This window comes from Leptonychotes weddellii, chromosome 15, assembly GCF_054177405.1.
Source record: "Leptonychotes weddellii isolate Sample4059 chromosome 15, ASM5417740v2, whole genome shotgun sequence".
Lineage (NCBI taxonomy): Eukaryota > Metazoa > Chordata > Mammalia > Carnivora > Phocidae > Leptonychotes > Leptonychotes weddellii.
In genome coordinates, this window is record NC_138383.1 from 20447067 (window position 1) to 20466552 (window position 19486).

Consider the following 19486-nt stretch of genomic DNA (forward strand, 5'->3'; position numbering starts at 1 on the left):
CGTGTGGGATAAGAGAATGGACAAAACCCATTCTTGTTCTCTCGGGATACCGCATGGGCCTGGAGTGCCCTTGGTGACAGCCAGCCGGGATGGGCCTATCAGTGGCCTGGGCCTTGCCCAAGCCTCCTTCTGCTGGGCAGCACTTCTGGACCTTTCTGAAGGTCTAGGCAGGCCTGAGAAGGAAGGTGCCTGTGCACCTACCTGGACTCTAGAGGAATCCAGAAAGCACATGGCAACCTCTTGCAGCAATGAGGGTCGGCCACCCTTCCGGCTTGTATTCCATGCCCATGTCATTGCTCATGCGAGTCCCCAAGGATACCTACAAAGCTAGCAGGAGGCAGAGGTGTGTCTCCACTCGGCCAGCACCCGGTCCAGCCCCTCCCCCCTTTCCCATCGCAGCTCCACTCCTGCCCTTCCCTCCTTCCGAAACAAGCGACACAGCTGACTCGTGCCTTGAGGAAGGCCATTTATTTCCAAGATAGAGACTATACTTTTAAGACAGGACTTTTCAGAAGCAGGAAATCTTAGTTGTCGCCTAGAGAGGTGTGTCAAGGACACAGTGAAAGGAGACATGCGCACGTGGGGCCAGAGGCTTATCCAACACTGTTACAACACTTTTTTAAATGAGCAAAACATCTTTAAAAATCCTTATAAATTCTTTATAATATGTTACACATTTAGAGACAATATTTACAATAAAAGGATCAGGGAGGGAAGAGAGAGAAATCTACTTTACAGCAAATCTTTGCATAAAACAAGAGGACCGACAGACGTGGCAGTGGGGTTCACAACCCCACCCGGGCTTCCCTGGAATAAGTGAGGGCATGTGTGGGGAGGCCTGGTGGTCTGAGGTCTATTTACAAAGTGTGGGGAGAAGAGGGGGCTGGGTCCCGCCCATCCTGAAGGAACAGCCCAGCTCAGACCCCATAAATCAGTGTGTGTGTGTGTGTATGTGCCTGTGTGTGTGTGTGTGTGTGTGTGTGTGTGGTGTGAGAGAGAGGAGGGAGGGAGAGAGAAAGAGAGAGAGTGAGACACCAGGGTTGTTTCCTACGCCCCCTCCTAAAGGAAGAAGGTGGGGTCTGTGTGCCTGGGTTGTGGAAGAAGCAGGCATAGCTAGAAGGAAAAGACAGGCAAGGGAGGTCTGGGGAAGTGGTGGCGGGGGGAGGGGGACCCTGGACCCTCCCCGAAGTCTCTGGGGAACCGGCAGCTAGCTCCCCATGGTCAACACGCTTAGTGAGGATTGTTTAGGGGTTGGCAAAAAGTTGGTGAGGGGAGTAACCCTGGTAAGAGTCTCAGTCCTGCCTCTGTGGAGCGGCCCTAACTTCCTTCCCTGGCTCCGACAAGCAGCAGAGGCAGGATCCCTGGAGGCAGCAAGGGCAGGGCGCCCTGGTGTGCGTGGTGCAGCAGGAGTGGCAGCAGTTGCTACGGAAACACCTTCGGACAGTGACTCGTGCACTGGCCCACAGGCCCCTCTCCCCTGGGGACACCACCCAGCTCCATCTCTTCTCCCCTGGCATACAGTCACCCCCTTCCCCTCAGCGAGGAGCTGGGAGCTAACGGACAGGGGCGGAGGGAAGAAGCCAAGCGCCAGCATCACCCTGTGTCTTTCCTTTGGTCTGAGACTTGGGGGTTCCCTATCCACACCCCATGGCCAACAGGGGTCTCTAAGTGCAGACACAGAAGGACCCACTCTGCCACACAGCCCCCAGCAGCCTGTCCCCTCTCGTCTCCGCCCCCTACCCCTTACCTCCGGGGTCCCCTCCCTCCCACTGCTTGTCCAGCCGGGCCTTCTCGCCTGCCCACCTACTACCCACCCCCGCACACAAACGAGGGAGGCGCGGCCTGCAGCGCCGGACGCACCGCGGGGCGAGAGGAGGGGGGTGCGAGCCAGAGAAGACTGGGGCAGGGCGGCCGGTCACAGACACTGGTGGAGGCGGGAGGCGGCCGAGCGGCGCGGGGGCTGGCTCTGCAGGGGCCCCGGGTCGCCGGGCGGCAGCGAGGCCGCGGACGACGGGGCCCGCGCCTTGGTGGACTCCAGGCTGCTGAGGCCCGAGTCCTTGTTGTCGCTGTGCGCCCGAGGGCCCGCGGGCTCCGGGGGGCCGCCGCCGCCCAGCTCCTTCCACTCGTTGAAGTTGAGGTCGGTCAGCGGGCTCTGCACCACCACCGTGTGGCGCCGCCAGCTGCTCCGGCGCCGCCGCGTCTCGGGCGACAGCGGCCGCCGCAGCCGCACGGCCAGCATGTCGTCGGCGGTGCCGCGGAGGCGCAGCCGCAGCGCCTCGATGCGCGACGGCCGCGAGCCCAGCGCCGCCGCCGCCGCCGCCGCCGCCGCCGCGGCCGCCGGGGGGCGCAGCGACTCCTGGCTGCTGGACGAGGCCGAGCCCGGCGGCTCCGCGGCGCGGGGACCGCCCCTGCCGGCGCCCGCGCCCGCGCCCGCGCCCGCGCCCTCGGCGTCCGGGCGGCTGCGGGCCAGGCGGCGGCGCGCCAGGGTGTCGCAGGGCATGAGGCGGTGCGAGCTGAAGGACGGCCGGCGCGCCGGGCGCCCCCCGGGCCCCGCGCCGGCCTCCGTGTCCGTCTCCACGTGGCTCAGCTCGCTGCGCTCGTCGTCCGCCTCGTCGCCCGCGCCCGGCCGCCGGCCGCCCGCGCCCGAGCACACGCTGCGGTCCATGGTGGACAGGGTGGAGTAGCCCGAGACGATGGAGCGCGTGTCCGCGGCCGGCCGCTCGTCCGGCGCCGCCGGGGGGCTGAGGCGGCCGGCGGCCTCGGCGGCGGCGGCGGCGACGGCGGCGCCCGGCAGCGGCCCCTGCGGCTGGTCCCGCGCCCCCGGCGCCGGCGCCCCCGCCTCGGGCTTGTGCGCCTCCTGCTCCGAGTCGTCGTCGGTGCTGCTGCCCAGCCCCCGCGCCTCCCGCCGCTTCTTCCGCTTGCGGTTGACCGCCGAGATGAAGGAGATCGCCAGCATCTCCCGGGCGTACGGCTCCTTCTTGGGGGCCCACGAGCCCTGCGCGGGAGACAGGCCAGAATGCAGGAGGCGCCTCCGCACCGCGGCACCCAGCCGCAGGGGGTCCGGCCCCGCGCCCCCGCGCCCCCGCCGCTCCTCCCCGACGGCTGTGCCCGCGGCAGCGTCACCACCCACCCGGCCCCACCGGGGAGCCGGCCAACCCCGCAGCCCCCTCGGCAGCTGCTCTGGCCTCAATCCAGAGACTCTCGGCTCTTTCCTGGGAGCTGGGCGCCGGTCCCTCACCTCCGCCCACCTTCCACTCCATTCCCCATGCCCAGCGCTAGCGAAAGCCTTTTAGACCCGGCTCTGGTGGTAAGAGTCTCTCAACGGGGAATACACTTGACAGTTTGAACCCATTTCACCTAGACTGTCCCGGGTGATAACCACCAGATCCTGGCGGGGACCTCCCTCCGACGGCGGCTTCTACCCCTTCCATCTCCACTCACCCCCACCTGGGAAACCTGCCTTTCCTCCTACTCCGTATGTATGGGCCTCTCCAGGGCAATAGGCCCAAGTTCACTTCCCTTTCCCACTGCAGCCCACGGGCGGGTGTTTCAGCCAATCCACCAGCGTGCCACCCACAATCCGCATCCCCACATCCACGCAGCCGTCAGCTCTGCCGCCAGGAGTGGCCACACGATCCTGCACAATCCGATGGTCTGGATGGATGCTGCTCCCAAACACTGATTTCCAACCCCACACTGGGCACCTTCCTGCCCCGTTCTCACTGCTCAGCCCTGTGGGTGTTTTCTTGTCCTAGCCTTCCCGGATGCCCCAGCCGAGCCCACGCTGCCCATCACCGGCCAACACCAAACTACCCCTTGAACTCCAGAACTCTTCTTCCAACCGCAAGACCCTCTCAAGCAAGGTTTCTGCAGGCACCAGAAATTCACCTATCTGCAATTGCACTATGCCCCCACGCCCTGCCCCAAACCACCTGCATGCACGGTCCCCATCTTAAGGTGATTCTCTGCCTCCTCCCTCTCCCCTGCTTCTTCTCAATGCCCCTGAAGTGACTCACAAAGCCCGCCCATCCTCACCATCGTCTTTTCAGGCCCTCACACGGCCTTTTCTGGGCCTTTCTGCCCTCTCCTGATAGGACTCCCTGCCTCCACCTTTGCCTTACCCCAGTCCCTCCTCCCCTAGAGCAATCAGTCCTTCTAAGACTAGGTGGGAATCTGATCACCTCCAGACTCTGCAGGGCCCCTCCACCCCCACCAGGATGAAGCTCAGACACAGGGCCCTTCACAATCTGGTCCCAACTTTCCCAGCCTATGGCCCTCCCTACCCCAACCCCAACCCCAGCCCAGCCTACACTCCGGCCAGACTCACCTGCATTTTAACACTGGCAGCCCTTAGCCACCGCCCCCCAGCCCACCCTATGTGCTGGGTGTGCTCTAAATCCTCCTACTAGGCCCAGCTGAAACATGGCAGCCTCCGTGCGGCCGCCTCCCAGCCGTCGCCTCGCCCTTTGAAGACACAGCTGCACCTGCTCTTCTCCCATCAGGATAGGTCTATTTCCACGTCATCTGCATCACACTCTGAGCTCCTTGAGAGCAAGGTCTGTGGCTTATTTGTGTTTGCATCCATGACCCCTAGCTCCATGCCTGGCACGTGACAGGTGCTCAATAAATGTTAAGTGAAGGACACATGGGTGAATGCAGTCCCCTCAACACAGGAAGCCCTGCGGAAGCAGAGGCTGAAACTGCTCCCCCTGCTGGGCTGGAATGGCCTGCCCTGTGACCCCTCCTCCCAGGCCACCTGGTTCAGCCACAGCGTAATACTGAATGGAGACCCAGAGAAGCCTCGCCCCTGCAATCTACATACTCTCTCTCACATCAGCTAGTTCTGAGAAAGGTGACACACGTCAGGGAGTCAGGATTCAGAGGCACGTGGCTCCCGGGCCGTGGCTGGCAACACGGCTCCCAAAGGCAATCCCTGGAGTTGTGCAATATGGGGGCTCTGCTGTGATCTCCCCGAGGCACAGGGTGGCCAGTGCCACTATTCTCGTCTGGCCAATGCTCTTGGAGAGACTTGAGAGGCCACTAGGACCATCTGATCGAATTATCCTCTCCTCCTGCTAGTTACAGAAGCAGTGAGGTCATGATGGTCCCTTCCAGGAATGCAGAGGTCAGTACGTGCACAGAAAGGTCAAGGGGTCAGCCCAGGAGAGGCTATGGAAGCCAGGAGGCTAGCAGGAGCAATGGGTGGAAGTAACATGGAGCTAGGTGCAGGTCACTGTAATGAACTTGCTCCCTGTCACAGCAATCTTCTGATGGAGTGAGCTCCCTGCCCCACAGGTGTGCAGTCAGAGGTTCTATGGAGAGGTTGCAGGGACCCCTGTCCCAGACTAAAGCAGCCTTCTTTCTTTCTGCCCAGTACACTCTTCTTCTTTTTCTTTCTTTTTTTTTTTTTTTTGAGAGAGAGCGAGCGAGCATGCAGGTAGGGAGGGGAGGGGCGGGGCAGAGGGAGAGGGAGAAAGAGAATCCCAAGCGGGCTCCACGCCCAGCGCAGAGCCCACCACGCGGCTCTATCTGACGACCCCGAGATCATGACCTGAGCCGAAATCAAGAGTTGGATACTTCACCGACTGGGCCCCCCAGGCGCCCCGCACCCCCACTATATTCTTCTGATATATAATGAGCATCTACTTGGTGTCGGGCACACTGGGCTCACTGGGACCTGGCCAGTGCTTGGAGACCCAGACCGAAATGAGTCCAGTTCGATCACCAATGTTTAGTGATTTCACCCACTGCTACAGACAGAATTGTGTCCCCCTCCCGGAAGCCATCTGCTGAAGCAAGCCGGGACCCCCGTGTATTTGGAGATGGGGCCTTTGGCGGGTAATGCAGTCATGGCCTGATGGTGGCATTGGTGTTCTTACACAAAGAGACACCAGAGAGCTGGTGCTGTTGCTCTCTGTCTCTGCTCTATGAGGACAGAGCGAGAAGGCAGCCATCCACAAGACAGGAAGAGAGCTCTCAGCAGAAACTGACCATGCTGACACCTTGATCTTGGACATCTAGCCTCGAGAACTGTGAAGAAATAGATGTCTGTTGTGTAAGCCACCCAGTATGTGGCATTTAGTTACGGCAGCCCGAGCTGACTAAGACAACTCCCTTGGCCATCCAGCTCTAAGAGTTGGGCAGCCGTGCTCGCCTAATGGCTCTGTCTCAGAAGGCAGGCTCCGGAGCAGCCAGGACTAGCTGGCTGTGAGAGCTGGTTCAAAGAACCAGCTTTGGTTTCATTGATTTTCTTGATTGTTTTCAATTCATTGATTGATGCTCTTGTCTTTATTATTTCCTTCCTTCTGCTTGCTTTGGGCTCTCCAAAAAGCATAGTTATTGTAGCAGACGTATCTGTCCATTCCCATATCCCCATAAATGGGGATAAATATCAGGCCTCATTTACAGACGAGGAAGCTGAGGTTCACAAAGAGGTTAAGCAACTTGCCCGATGTCCCGAAGCTACTGAGTGGTGGAGCCAGGACTCAGTCCCAGGACTGTGTGTGCTTCTGACCACTGGGCACGCTGCCCCCCGGGCGCCTAACTCCCAAGCCAGATCCTTCCCTTCCCCCAGACGCCTCCCGAAGCCCTGCCAAGGTGAGTAGCTTCTCTGCTGACCTCATACACACATTCCTTCCCACCCGCCTTCCCAGTGACCAGCAACCTTCCTCAGGGCCACGGGCACTTCTCCCAATTCCCTTGACCAAAAAGCAAAGAGCAGGCGGGCCTGGACAGGGATAAAGCCTTCAGAATGGCTTTGGCACTCACCTTGGACTTGGCTGAACTGCAGGTGGTGGAATCTGTTGGGGAGAGCGAGAAAGAAAAATGAAAGTTAAATGGGGGCAGGAGGAGGCTGTCTCGTGAACACGATTCCCTCTCCTCAGAGGCTTCAGAAACCAGGGAGTTCAGACACCTGAGATCTCCCCAGGCCCTAGGAGTGTGAAGGGCTTCTGATGTCATTTCCTGTGGGACAGGGATGGAGCGGCTAATGATGTCAATCACCACTTCCTTTTGAGGCAGGAAGTGACATCAGGCTGCCAGTCCCTAGACCCTCGTTTGCCAGGGTCAAGGGCAAGCGGTGGGGGGTGGGGGGGGCTTTTCTTTGGGCCTAGTTCCTCTCCCCTCCCCTCCTGTCCCTGTTACTCTGAAGCACTGGAGAGAAAATGCCAAATATCAGATGCAGTCCACAGAAACCACAATGAAACACAGCAAATCACAGATGCTCTGAAGGAATGGAGACCACACAGTGCATAGACAGGTGGGGGCCCTACATCTACCTCCACCCCACCCCAACTCCAGGACAGGAGGAAGACGACGGACCCTGTGTAGGATGGAGTACAGGGGCAGACAGCAGGTGGGCGGGACACAGGAGGTAGAGTGGGCTGGTGATTTGGGCCTTGCTAAGCTCCAGCTCCAGACTCCAGCTCAATCTGCCCTGATGGGGCAAGGCCCCTGTTTATTACCAGAGTTATGAAGAAGAATAAAACTTTTACATCCGTGGGACTTGGGTCCCACTCCCTTAATATCATTGGGGTGGAGAAGGAACCAGAAACCAATCCTGGCGGGGTCTTCTCCAGGCTGATCTAAGGACCTCCCGGGGTCTGATGGGGCAGTGCGCGGGCACAGTTAATCCACACTCTGGCAAGCAAGTGAGTCCTCCTCCCCAGCCCTCCCCTGCACACGGTGAGAAGAGCAGATGGCCGACCACACAGTGAGACACACGGGGCAGGGGTGCGGCAGCAGGTGATTAGAAGAAACGGGGGGCTCCTCTCTGCCACCCCCTCCCACCTTGTCCTCTGGCCCCCTCCTCAGCCTGCCTCTGGGAACTAGGGGTGCTGTGGAATGCCTCCGTCAGAGACAGGAGCAGCAGTCAAAATACTAAGGGGAGCTCCTCCATGGGGCGGGCCAAGTTAGTGCCTTGAGCCAAGAAGGGACTGCTCTGGGCTACTCTGTTCGAGGCTCTATGCCCAGAAACAGGACTAAGGGGCTGAGTGACCAGGGGCTCTGGTTTCGGACGTGGGAAGAGCCAGCCCTCGGAGGCAACTGAGCTATAGAGGAGCTGCAGCTATAGAGGGGCTTCTGGGGGTGACGTCACCCGTGTCTAGACAGGCTGGGTCCTCCTTACAGCCAAGCCTCCTCCTGTCCGGATAACCCGAAGTGGCCGGGCTCGGCACAGAGAGAAGGCCAGAGTTTGGGGACTGTGGGGAGCAGCCTGTGGTGCCCAGACTTCCTGGCAAGGGGATAGGATCTGCCTCCAACAAACCTCCTTCCTCCTGAGAAGGGGCTTTCAGATGGGAGGGTTAGGGTGGGGGTAAGCTGTTAACAAGCGTGGGGAGCTGGTATGTCACGTCGAGGTGCTCACAGCCCGGGACCTTTCTGCCTGCCCCTCGGGCCTGCCCAGCCTTCTTATAATCACCCGCCACTGTTAGTGACCGAGGCCGCAATGCCACACTGTACCCTTTAAATCTCCAACAGGTCCGCTGGAGGAGGGGAAGGAGAGAAGAGAAGGGCAGGGTCCAGGGGCGGGAGGAGAGCACAGGGAAAAGAGAGAGGAGGGTGGAGGGGTGCAAGGAGAAAAGGAAGAAAAATTAAAAAGAGGAAATATGCCCAGAAGGACACAGCCCGTGAGAAACAAAAAGCTCAGGAAGGAAACCAGTGAAGGAGGGCGAACAAAGCCCCTACCCAGCCCCGGGGTCCGCTGAGCAGACAAGGAGGCGGGCGCACAGGCAAGCCGGACCTCCCTAGAGCGGAGAAGGCCCTGCCACAGCCCAGTCTTGGTGGTGGGGGGCAGGGAAGGGCCCCACTGGGGCAGAGCAGGGAAGCTGGGCATCTGGCCAGGCATCTGGGACCCTGGGGAATGCGGATCCCACCCCCACCCCCCACCCCTTCCCAAGCCCCTGCACTCACCTGAACCTGGGTCACCAGGGGGCACTGTCCTGCCAATGTTAGGCAGGAGGTACTCAATGTTGGGCACTGACTGAGGCTCCTTGTCATCCACAGGAGTCTGCAAACAGGAGGAGGGTCAGCCAGCATGCCCTCAGAGGGCCAGACTGTGGATCCCGCAAACTGGGGTAACCTGAAGGCAGGGCCCATGACTCCTCCATCAGACCAGGGCTCACCAGGGCAGCTGCTGTCTCTCTCATAAGTCAGGCACTCTTGAGGGCAGGTCCCACATGTCCCCCATTAGACTGTTTTGTGCCTCCTCCAACACCTTGATTGAACCCCCAAAGGCTGGAGCTCCTCCCTCAGCTGAAGGCAGGAGCTGTGTCTCCCCCATCAGACTGGACCTTCCTAAGACCTGTATCCTCCAGATAAGACTTGGACTCAGTTTCTCCCCCCTTAGACTGGGGGCTCATGAAGGCAAGGATTGTGTCTCCCATTAGATTAGAGGCTCCTGAGGAGAGGGTCTATGTTTCCTCCATCAGCCTGGGAAGCCCCAAAGACAGGGACCTTCCCCCTGCTTGAGTCTTGCTGCCTGCCCCCTCCCAGCCCCCAGCCTGGGAGGAGGGCCCACCTCAGCGCAGACCCAGCCCCGCCCTCCCTCTGCATCACTTACTCTCTCTCCCTTGTCCTCATCATCGCTGAAGAACCAGTCTGACTGCAGAGGAGACAAGAGGAAGTGAACTCAGTGTGGAAAGGGGCTGAGGGAAGACAGAGACACAGGCTCCTGACCTGCATAGTCCAGAAGACCCCACTCAGACGCCAGATGGAGCGGGGCAGGAGGGGGCACCAAGAGGTGAGGGTCCCCCCTCTATTCAACAATCCCCATCTGCACCTGGTTACTAGAAGTCCCCAAGGGAGGTTGATGAATCCCAGGACCCAACTCCACAGGCTATGAGAAACCCGTGGGGAGAGAAAGGACTGGCTCCCAGTGTGGGAGGGAAACGCAGCATGGACTGGGAGGGGGCTGAGGACTGGTGGAGGGCCAGCTCAGGGAGAGCTTCTAGGCCTGTCTGTCACTAGACTCTGTGCAGTGTGCATCACGGTGGCTCTCTCCCAACCGCAGGCCAGAAGCGGGAGGGTGGGGGTGGGGGGGCAGCAGCGCCATCTAGTGCGGGCTGGGGCGACTGCAGGGAGAAGGCCAGTCGTGGCTGCCAGAGCTGTGTACCCCTCCCCAGCCCTGCGCACCACACTGCCCTGGGGCGGCACCCCCTCCCCTGGCCAGGAAAGAGAAGTGCCTGGAGGGAAGTGTTAGGAGGTTCCCTGAGGGGCAGGCAGGCAAGGGTTTTCACATAAATGTCAAACGGGATAGAAAATAAAGTAAAAATCCCACTCTTAAATACATTTTGTGAAATTTGAGAATCTTGAAGATAAAACCCTAAAAGTTTTCTGAAAAACAAAAACAGATTGCTTGCAAATGAGCAAGTATCAGCTGTAACTAGAACTTTCGGCAGCAGCAGACACAAGAAGACAATATTTTCACTGTATTGCTGGACTACAAATGCAAGAATCTGGAACCTAGGATTTTATACCCTGCTAAACTCTCACTTTTGAGTGTGAACCTACAGCTATTCTAAGACATCAAAAAGCTTACTGCACAAAGACTCTCTTAATTGTGTACATGAGCTCATAAAGAAATGACTCCAGGGTGGAGCAACAGGCTCTGAGAAGTAAGGATGGATAGTAGCGTAGAAAAGTCCATTGTCGATCCAAGCAAGGATACTCACACACATATACAAACACACACAAAGTATCTCCATGACGTCGTGGATTTTGAACGCAGAGGGAGAAACCTCTCTGCGTATGAGTGAGAATACACAAGGTACTTGGCTTTTAGATGTGGTGGAAGGAAGACAACGGATATTGATGAGTTTAGAAATCGTCAGTGAAAATGAAACGTAAGTATGGGCTGTTATAATTGTATGATTAAACACAGTATGGACTTTATAAATTGTGTAATTTTCACATCAGGAAAATAAAAGTCAGTTCATCCAAAGCAAGGTAGGACAGACTGAAGAGAGATAAAATGAAAATGGGGTAAAGAGAAAATGACATTTAAGATAGCAGAGATAAGCCCTAATAGTACAGAAATTAGAATCAAGCAAATGAGCTAAGCTCACTGACTGAAAATTAAAACACACAGAGGGGTGCCTGGGTGGCTCGGTCGGTTAAGCGTCTGTCTTCGGCTCAGGTCATGATCTCAGGATCCTGGGATCGAGCCCCATGTGGGGCTCCCTGCTTAGCGGGGAGCCTGCTTCTCCCTCTCCCTCTGCTGTTCCCCCCTGTGCTCTCTCGCTCTGTCTCTCAAATAAATAAATAAAATCTTAAAAAAAATAAAAATTAAAAATAAAACACGCAGCATATTTGGGGCGCCTGGCCGGTTCAGTTGGTAGACTGTGCAACTCTTGATCTTGGGGTCATGAGTTCAAGCCCCACGTTGGGCATAGAGATTACTTAATAAAATAAAATACCGTTTGTTTAAAAATAAATAAAATAAGCAGGGAGAAAGTTGGTTTGGAAGGACACATATCAACCTATTAGAGTGGGTCATTATGGGGGGGCAGAGTGGGTAGGAATGAATGGGGGAACAAGGAGACTTGCAGGTTGATTATGACCGTGTCCCATGAACCTCAGTTATTATTCATCACAATCGGGCATATTATTAATCCAAATAAGTAGCACAGAAGAGAAACAAGAAAGAAAACAGAGAATAAGAAATAATGCAAGATCTAGGGGTGCCTGGGTGGCTCAGTCGGTTAAGCATTAACCTGCCTTCAGCTTGGATCCTGGGATTGAGCCCCGCATCGGGCTCCCTGCTCAGCAGGGAGTCTGCTTCTCTCTCTTTCTCTCTCCCTCTGCCCCTCCCAACTCCTGCGCGCATGCGTTCATGCACACGCGAGCTCTCTCTCTCCATCTCTCTCAAATAAAGAAATAAAATCTTAAAAAAATAATGCAATGGGGCGCCTGGGTGGCTCAGTCGTTGGGCATCTGCCTTCAGCTCAGGTCATGATCCCAGGGTCCTAGGATCGAGCCCCGCATCGGGCTCCCCGCTCTGCGGGAAGCCAGCTTCTCCCTCTCCTGCTCCCCCTGCTTGTGTTCCCTCTCTGGCTGTCTCTCTCTCTGTCAAATAAATAAAAATAAAATCTTTAAAAAATAATAATAATGCAAGATCTAAAGTCAGTCTTCTCAGGCTCAAGTTCACCTCAGGTAAATGACCTCTCTGAGTCTATTTACTTATCTGTAAAATGGACATAAGAGGAGTATCTACTTCTAGAATTGTGGTGAGAATTAACATGAAATCCTGTATGGCTATTATAAAAAAGACTAGAAATACCGAGTGTTGGAGAGGATGTGGGAGAAAAGGGAACCTTCACACACAGTTGGTGCAAATGTAAAATGGCTTAGCCACTATGGAAACCAGTATGGAGGCTCCTCAAAAGTTAAAAATAGAACAACCCTAGGATCCAGCAATTCCACTTCTGGGCATTTATCTGAAGGAAAAAAAAAAAAAAAAACACCAACAAGAAAAGATATCTGCACCCTGACGTTCATTGCAGCACATTATTTACAATAGCCAAGATATGGAAGCGACCTGAGTGTCTATCAGTGGAGTAATGGATAAAGAAGATGTGGTATGTATATGAAATGGAATACTCCTCAGCCATAAAAAGAAGGAAATCTTGCCATTTGCGACCACACGGGTGGACCTCGAGGGCACTATGCTAAATGAAATAAGTCAGACAGAGAAAGACAAATACCGTATACTCTCCACTTATATGTGGAATCTAAAACAAACAAACAGACAAACAAAATCCAAGCTCATAGGTAGAGAGAACAGGTTGGTGGTTGCCAGGAGTGGGGCGAGGACCAAGGGGATGAAGGGGGTCAAAAGGTACAAACTTCCAATTATAAAATAAGTAAGTCATGGGGATGTAGTATAGAGCATGATGACTATAGTTAATAACACTGTATTGTGTACTTGGAAGTTACTAAGAGAATAAATCTTTAAAATTCTCGGGCTCCTGGGTGGCTCAGTTGGTTAAGCCACTGCCTTCGGCTCAGGTCATGATCCTGGAGTCCCGGGATCGAGTCCCACATCGGGCTCCCTGCTCGGCGGGGAGTCTTCTTCTCCCTCTGACCCTCCCCTCTCTCATGCTCTCTCTCTCTCCCCTTCTCTCTCTCTCAAATAAATAAATAAAATCTTAAAAAAAAATTCTCTTCGGGGCGCCTGGGTGGCTCAGTCCATTAAACGTCTGACTCTTGATTTCTGCTCAGGTCATGATCCCAGGGTCCTGGGATTGAGCCCCACTGTCAGGGTCTGCACTCAGCGGGGAGTCTGCTTGAGATTCTCTCTCTCTTCCCCTCTGCCCCTCCCCCTGCTCTCTCTCACTTTCTTTCTCTAAAATAAATAAATAAATCTTAAAAAGAATTCTCATTCCAAGAAAAACAATTGTAATTATGCACAGTGATGGGTGGTAACTAGACTTATAGTGCTGATCATTTCACAACATATACAAATATCGAATCATTCTGTTGTATACCTGAAACTAATATAATGTTACATGTCCATTATAACTCCATTAAAAATAAATATTTTTTTTTGTGAGAGAGAGAGAGAGCACGCGTGTGAGCAGGAGAGGGATGGGGCAGAGGGAGAGAATGTCAAGCACACTCCACACCTAGTGTGGAGCCCAGCACGGGGCTCCATCTCACAACCGCGAGATCACGACCTAAGCCAGAATCAAGTCGGACGCTTAACCGCCTGAGCCACCCAGGTGCCCTCCTCCATTTAAATTTTTAAAAAATAACGCAATACGGTATGTAAAGCACTCAGTACAACGCACTGTTAGTGTGTAATAGATGTTAGCTGTAATTACGAAAAGGTGCGGTTCCCAGAGACGGGCTGAGGACAGGAGCCCTGAGGAGCCGGTCTTTAACTCGGTTTGAGGGTGCCTGAAAGTGCTGTGGGAGCCCAGAAGTGTGAAGGAAGCTTCGGGGAGCCCCGAGTTCTCGGGAGGAATGCACACTAGCTGGTGCACATCCAGTTCCCTCTGCCTGCCACGCTTTCTCCTGCCTCTGCCTGGCTAAATTCCTTGAGGCCTTTGACGACACTTCAGGGAGCCCCTGACTAGGGTCCCAACCCTACACCTCGGGCAGGGTCGGCTCCTTCCACGGGCTTCCCTGACCAGAGCCCAGAAAATGAAGTGAGGTCTTCACTGGGCAGCGCCCCTTCCGAGCAGGGCCTGGCTTCCGTTCACCTCCGGGGCCCAGCATGCGCCTCGGCCCCTGGCGTGGAGTGAGGTCAGTCGTCTGCCATCACTAATCCACACAGCACGTCCGAGCTGCTTGGTGGCATCCGAGGGCCTTCGCGGCTATCAGCTCACGGAAGCCTCGCAACTACTTCGTGAGGTAATAAGCATTGCTGTTCTCTCTGCTCTGCAGACGAGAGCGTCAGTCACTTGGCCAAGGCCACACAGCCAGCAAGGAGCAGAGGCCGCGGTGAACTCGGGCAGGCCGGCTCCAGAGCCAGAGCCCTGAGCCCCCTGCCCCAGTGCTTCTGAGCCTCGGTGAGTCTGCCCCCCGCGCCCGGCCGCAGGGCATTCGGCAAAGTCTGCAGACATTTGCGTGTGTCGCAACCGGAGGGATGCTCCTGGCTTCTAGCCAGAGATGCCAACCATCCTCCGATGCACAGGACAGCCCCCCACGAAGAATTATCTGGCCCCAAAGGTCACTAGTGCTGCGGTGGAGAACTCCCAGCGTGCCTCGAGTAGGAATCACAGAGTTTGCCAGGTGAATCAAGGAATGAATGCCTTGAGGCGGTCTTGGTTTGGGTTTCAGGTGGCTTAGTGAACGTGGCCATGAGCTGGCTGGTGACTTGCCACCGGGAGGCTGAACACCTGGGTCTGTGCATCTCCACTCCACCACGATCGTGCTGTGTGACCCGGGGCACGTCGCTGCCTCTCTCCACACCCGTTTCCGCCCTCTGTACCACGCAAGGATGGGTCTCGGGGCCTCACGGCCCCTTCCAGCTCTGCTGTCCGAGAGTTCCACAGCGGACAGGAGCCCCCAGTAGGGAGGCCAGGTGACGGCTGCGGCTGGAAATCCAGCAGGAGGTCATGTCACCCACGACTTTCAACCATCCACTGACTGGCCACAGGCTCCCAGCCAGAGTCAGAGCGCTCTCTGCCAAAGTCCTATCCTGCCTGGGCTCGTGACTACGCTGACTCTGGACTAGACGGACACCGGCAAACTTGGGTGGGTGGACTCCAGGGGACTGCAGAGGGGGTAGCTCATTCCCGTGACAACTGTCCAGGCTGATTATGTTCAAGTGCCAAGGACGCAGAGAATGGAGAGGCTCTAGCTCCATGGGTGCCCAGGAATGAATCCCTGAGTGTCAAAGCCCAGATGGGTAGAACCTCAAAAGCAACTCATTCATTCATTCATTCATTCATTCATTCATTCATTCAACAAACCCTGAGTGTTCACTATGTGCCAGGCACTAGGCTGGATGCTGGGAATACTCCTATGATGGAGACAGATATATTCCTCCTCCTGCCACCCTGCCCAAAGGAGGGGCCGCCACTGGCTGGGGACCCCCTCTTGAGGGCCTAGGGGAGGGCAAGTAGACACACTTTGGGCCCCCCTTCTCCCAGAGGCTGCTCTTCCTGACACCCTAGCTGACCACAGGCCTCAGGCTTCCGGGGGCTTCTCTAGGAGCCATGGAGCCAGCCTCCCCTTTCTTCCGCACTGGCCCCCTCCCAAAGCACACACTCATGGGGGCTCCAGGGGCTACCTGTTGGGTTGGGGAGATGAACTTTTCCAAGGGAGATAAGCTGCCCCCGACTGAGGCCCCATCGGGATCCCTGACACTGCCCCGCAACCTGGGCTTCCCTCACAGCTCTGGAGTGGTGGTCCCAGTGTTAGCACGAGAACAGGCTTCGATATTCCCTCCTGAGGCTCAGAGCCCTGACCACCCAGTAAAGGAAGGAAATAAGCAGGCAGGGCCATTCAGCATGACCAAAGTCTACCCCACCGCCTCACTTGGCCAGCCAAGTCAGCTCTAGGATGGACCCAGGAGTCCACCCTCCCAGCAGGGGCAGAGGAAAGCACAAACTTTGGTCAGAAAAGGCTGGCCTACAATCCTGGGGCTGTCACTTATTAGCTATGTGACTTCGAGCAAGTCCCTTTCCTCTCTGAGCACCAGTTTCTTCATCTATAAGATGGAAGTAGCATGACCTGGTTGCCCTTCCCTAAAGCATCTGTGACATTGCGGAGGCCAAGGACCCCGTTCCCCTAGCCAGCTGCCAATCTTATTTCTCCTGGCAGGACGGGGTCCGTTCCATCTACAGGCCATAGGGAGATTTGGAAATGGAAAATCTAGGATTTCAAAAAACATCCCTGAGTGCCCCAGAAGGGGGCGGTGCTGTCCCGGGTTTGGCTCCAGAGGACCAAGGCCTCCTGCGCCCTCTGTTGGCTGCTCTAGGTTCTCATCCCATCATGGACAGTCAGTAGAATCCTTAGAGACCCGGGGCTGGAGGTGCCTCCAGGCAGCCCTGAGAAGTGAGGAGACCAGCGCAAGACGTAGGGAGCACGAGTGCAGGATCCGTCTCAGCCCTTGCTCTGCCCTGCCCCCCTCCCCTCCCCTCCCCTGGGCATCACCATTTGCTCCCCGAAGCCTCAGTGGGGCCGGCAAGGCAGAGCTCTGCCCCCACCCCCTACACCTGTCTGCCCGTTTCTGCCAGGACACTTCTCCTGGGGGCCCCTTTCTGAAGGTGCCCCTGCATCCACCCCTTGGCTCTCCAACCCAGCAGCGTCTTCCCTGACGTTCCTCCGCCCTCTGACCCTCATACATATCTTGGAAGCTCAAGGGCTTCCTGATTCTCCCGCTGGGGACGAAACAGTCTAGAAAGACAGGGATTCTAGGATCCATTCCTGTTTGGTAAGGAAATGCAGCCCATCGCTTCTGAAGGGCATTCACCATCCCAGGAACATTTGCTTAAGCTGCCTCCTCCTTCCCTGAGCACATCCACCCAGGCGCGCAGGAGCGAGATGCCCAGGGGCACATGGCCACAGCCCAGCATGGCTGCTTACGTGCTGGATCAGCGTCTCCACGATCTTATAGCGGTCCGGCATGTGGGTCACCATGTCCGCCATGTTGTCCTCAGACGTCCTCACCAGCGTCGGCCCGAAGACCAGGGCCAGGTTCCTGGGCTCCATCTGGGCCAGGGAGGAGAGCAGGTCAGCGTTCACACCCCCTGAGCTCTGACCTCCAGTCCCCCAGGCCTCCCTCACTGTGGCCCCTCAGGCCCGAGGCCCAACCACATCCCGAGCTGTCCCTGGCTTATGGGATGGACACCTCCTTGCTGGGCCTGGAGATGCCTGGTAAGTACAGCACAGGCCAGATTTCAGCCTTCCTCATCCCCAAGCCTGGCAGCCTAGGGCAGTGCCCAACCTGCTCACCCATACTGTGCTAACAGTGAGAGATCCCAGAATAGGGACCTGCTGGAGGTTCTAAGGGTATTTTAAAACTGGGAGAATTCCTATAGCTCCATTCATTTTCCCTGCTGCAGAATCAGAAGATATAGAGGCTTGATTAGAAAAATGCAATGCGGGGCACCTGGCTGGCTCAGTCTGTAGAGTATGTGACTCTTGATCTTGGGGTTGTGAGCTCGAGCCCCATGTTGAGTGTAGAGATTACTTAAAATCGTTTTAAAAAGAAAAGAAAGATGTGGGTGCCTGGGTGGCTCAGTCATTAAGCATCTGCCTTCGGCTCAGGTCATGATCCTGGGGTCCTGGGATCGAGCCCCACATCGGGCTCCCTGCTCAGTACGGAGTCTGCTTCTCCCTCTCCCTCTCCCCCTGCTTGTGTTCCTGTTCTCACTATCTCTCTCTCTCTGTCAAATAAATAAATAAAATCTTAAAAAAGAAAAGAAAAGAAAAATGCAATGCAAGGGATTCGAGCTAGATCCAAGGATAGATTTCCATCCTCTGGGAGGCCCTCAGAAACTCAGGAGATGGCTCTCCAGGGGAGAAGCACAGAGGGGTGGGGTGGGGACAGAATGACCTCTGAGGAAGGTGTGCCTAGAGGGCCTTGGGATTATCTGACCTGGAGGAGCTTAGAGTATGCTGAAAGGACCCTATATGCTTCCTTCCCCCACACTCCACGCCAGCATCCCCCCACCTTGTTTTTCTCCGAGTGGTCAGCAATGGTCTTCAGATGGCCCACGAGGAATTTGAGCGTTTCATAGTAGTGTCCTGGGAGATCCCGGATCTGGGTAGCAGTGAGAAGGGGCATGGGGCTGTGATGGCTGCCCCACCTTCCCACCACGCCCCACAGGGGTTCCCATTGCCATATCTCGGGGGTCTGGAAGTCCACCCTCTAACCAGCCCTGTTGGATAGATGGAGAAACTGAGGCCCAGAGAGGAGAAGGGCCTCTTCAAGGTCACAGAAGGAATTGGTGGCATTGGACTCCAGGCCTCCCAGGGCAGTGGTGCTCTCCCAGCCTCGTCTGCCTTCTGCCTAAGGGTGTCTCTGTCTCCTTACCAGCTTCCGGAGCGTCTTCATCCGCTCCCTTGAGTCTTCGATGCGATTGGCCTCAATGAAGTCGTTGTATTTGTCTAGAACACAGTGAAGACTCTTTAGAGAGGCGGGAGGCAGTCCCTTTTCCCACTCTCGGGGTGGGCTGCTTCCAAGCTGAGGAGGCCCAGGCTGTTCCAGTTCGGGGGGGGTGGGGGGGAGATCTGTGGCCTTGTGTCCACATGATCAAATCCACTACAGCGACACTCAGGTGTGCACCTGACTTGGGGTAGCCCAGGTGTGTTTGTTTGGGAAGAAATAAGACCTGAGCTGCATGTTGATACTGGAAGAGGGGTTCTTGCCCCAGCATCTGGGACAAGAACATCACAAGGTCAGAAGAGAAGGTTACCTAGAAAGAGGGAGGGGCCTTTCAGCCTCCAGATGCCCACCCCACCTGGGTCAAGATGCCCCCAACTCCCTTCAGAAGAAGCCCAAGGGGAACTTTAAAAAAATGGAACATGGTAAGTTTATTCTAAAATTCATCTGATGAATAAATGCATATGGATAGCTGAGGATATTTTGTACAGGAAGAATGACGAGGGAGGATGTGCCTTGTCAGATACAGAAATGGACTAAAACCATAGCCCACCACAGTGGTGTGGGACTCACGGGGAGAGCTAACCAAGGATGAGGACACAGAAAGGAGGGGAAGAGGCCACATGGATGTTTACTATGTGACAAAAGCAGTATTTGAAATCAGCGGGGAAGAATGCAGGTGTCAATAAATGTCCCTGGGACAACTAGCTATCTTGTTGGAGGAACAAAAATCCATTTCCAGCTCACATAATATGCAAACAAATTTAATTGCATTACAGAGCCAAAAGTAAAAGTCATTAAAATATTGGGAAAAACAAGAAAATATCTTCACAATCATGAGGCCTTCCTCAATGTGAGATGCAGAATCCATTGAAGACCAACAGCTTTGACTACACTTAAAATAATTGTTTCCAGTTCCTTACCATGCAAAGT

The 19486-nt window shown here is 55.8% G+C and overlaps 1 protein-coding gene across 3 annotated transcripts in view; it reads right to left on the reverse strand.

Moving 5' to 3' along the window:
* Positions 1 to 453: 453 nt before the first annotated feature.
* The window catches only part of ARHGAP23 (Rho GTPase activating protein 23), a 58658-nt gene continuing 39625 nt past the window's right edge, over positions 454 to 19486 (reverse strand). For all 3 annotated transcript variants that reach the window (XM_081805096.1, XM_081805097.1, XM_081805098.1), the window contains 7 exons: positions 18485 to 18558; positions 18122 to 18211; positions 17032 to 17157; positions 9557 to 9598; positions 8908 to 9004; positions 6769 to 6800; positions 454 to 2995 (listed from right to left, as the gene is read on the reverse strand). In XM_081805096.1, the coding sequence (XP_081661222.1) occupies positions 1916 to 2995; positions 6769 to 6800; positions 8908 to 9004; positions 9557 to 9598; positions 17032 to 17157; positions 18122 to 18211; positions 18485 to 18558 (1541 nt within the window). In that variant the 3' untranslated portion in view covers positions 454 to 1915. The remainder of the gene's footprint in view (positions 2996 to 6768; positions 6801 to 8907; positions 9005 to 9556; positions 9599 to 17031; positions 17158 to 18121; positions 18212 to 18484; positions 18559 to 19486) is intronic.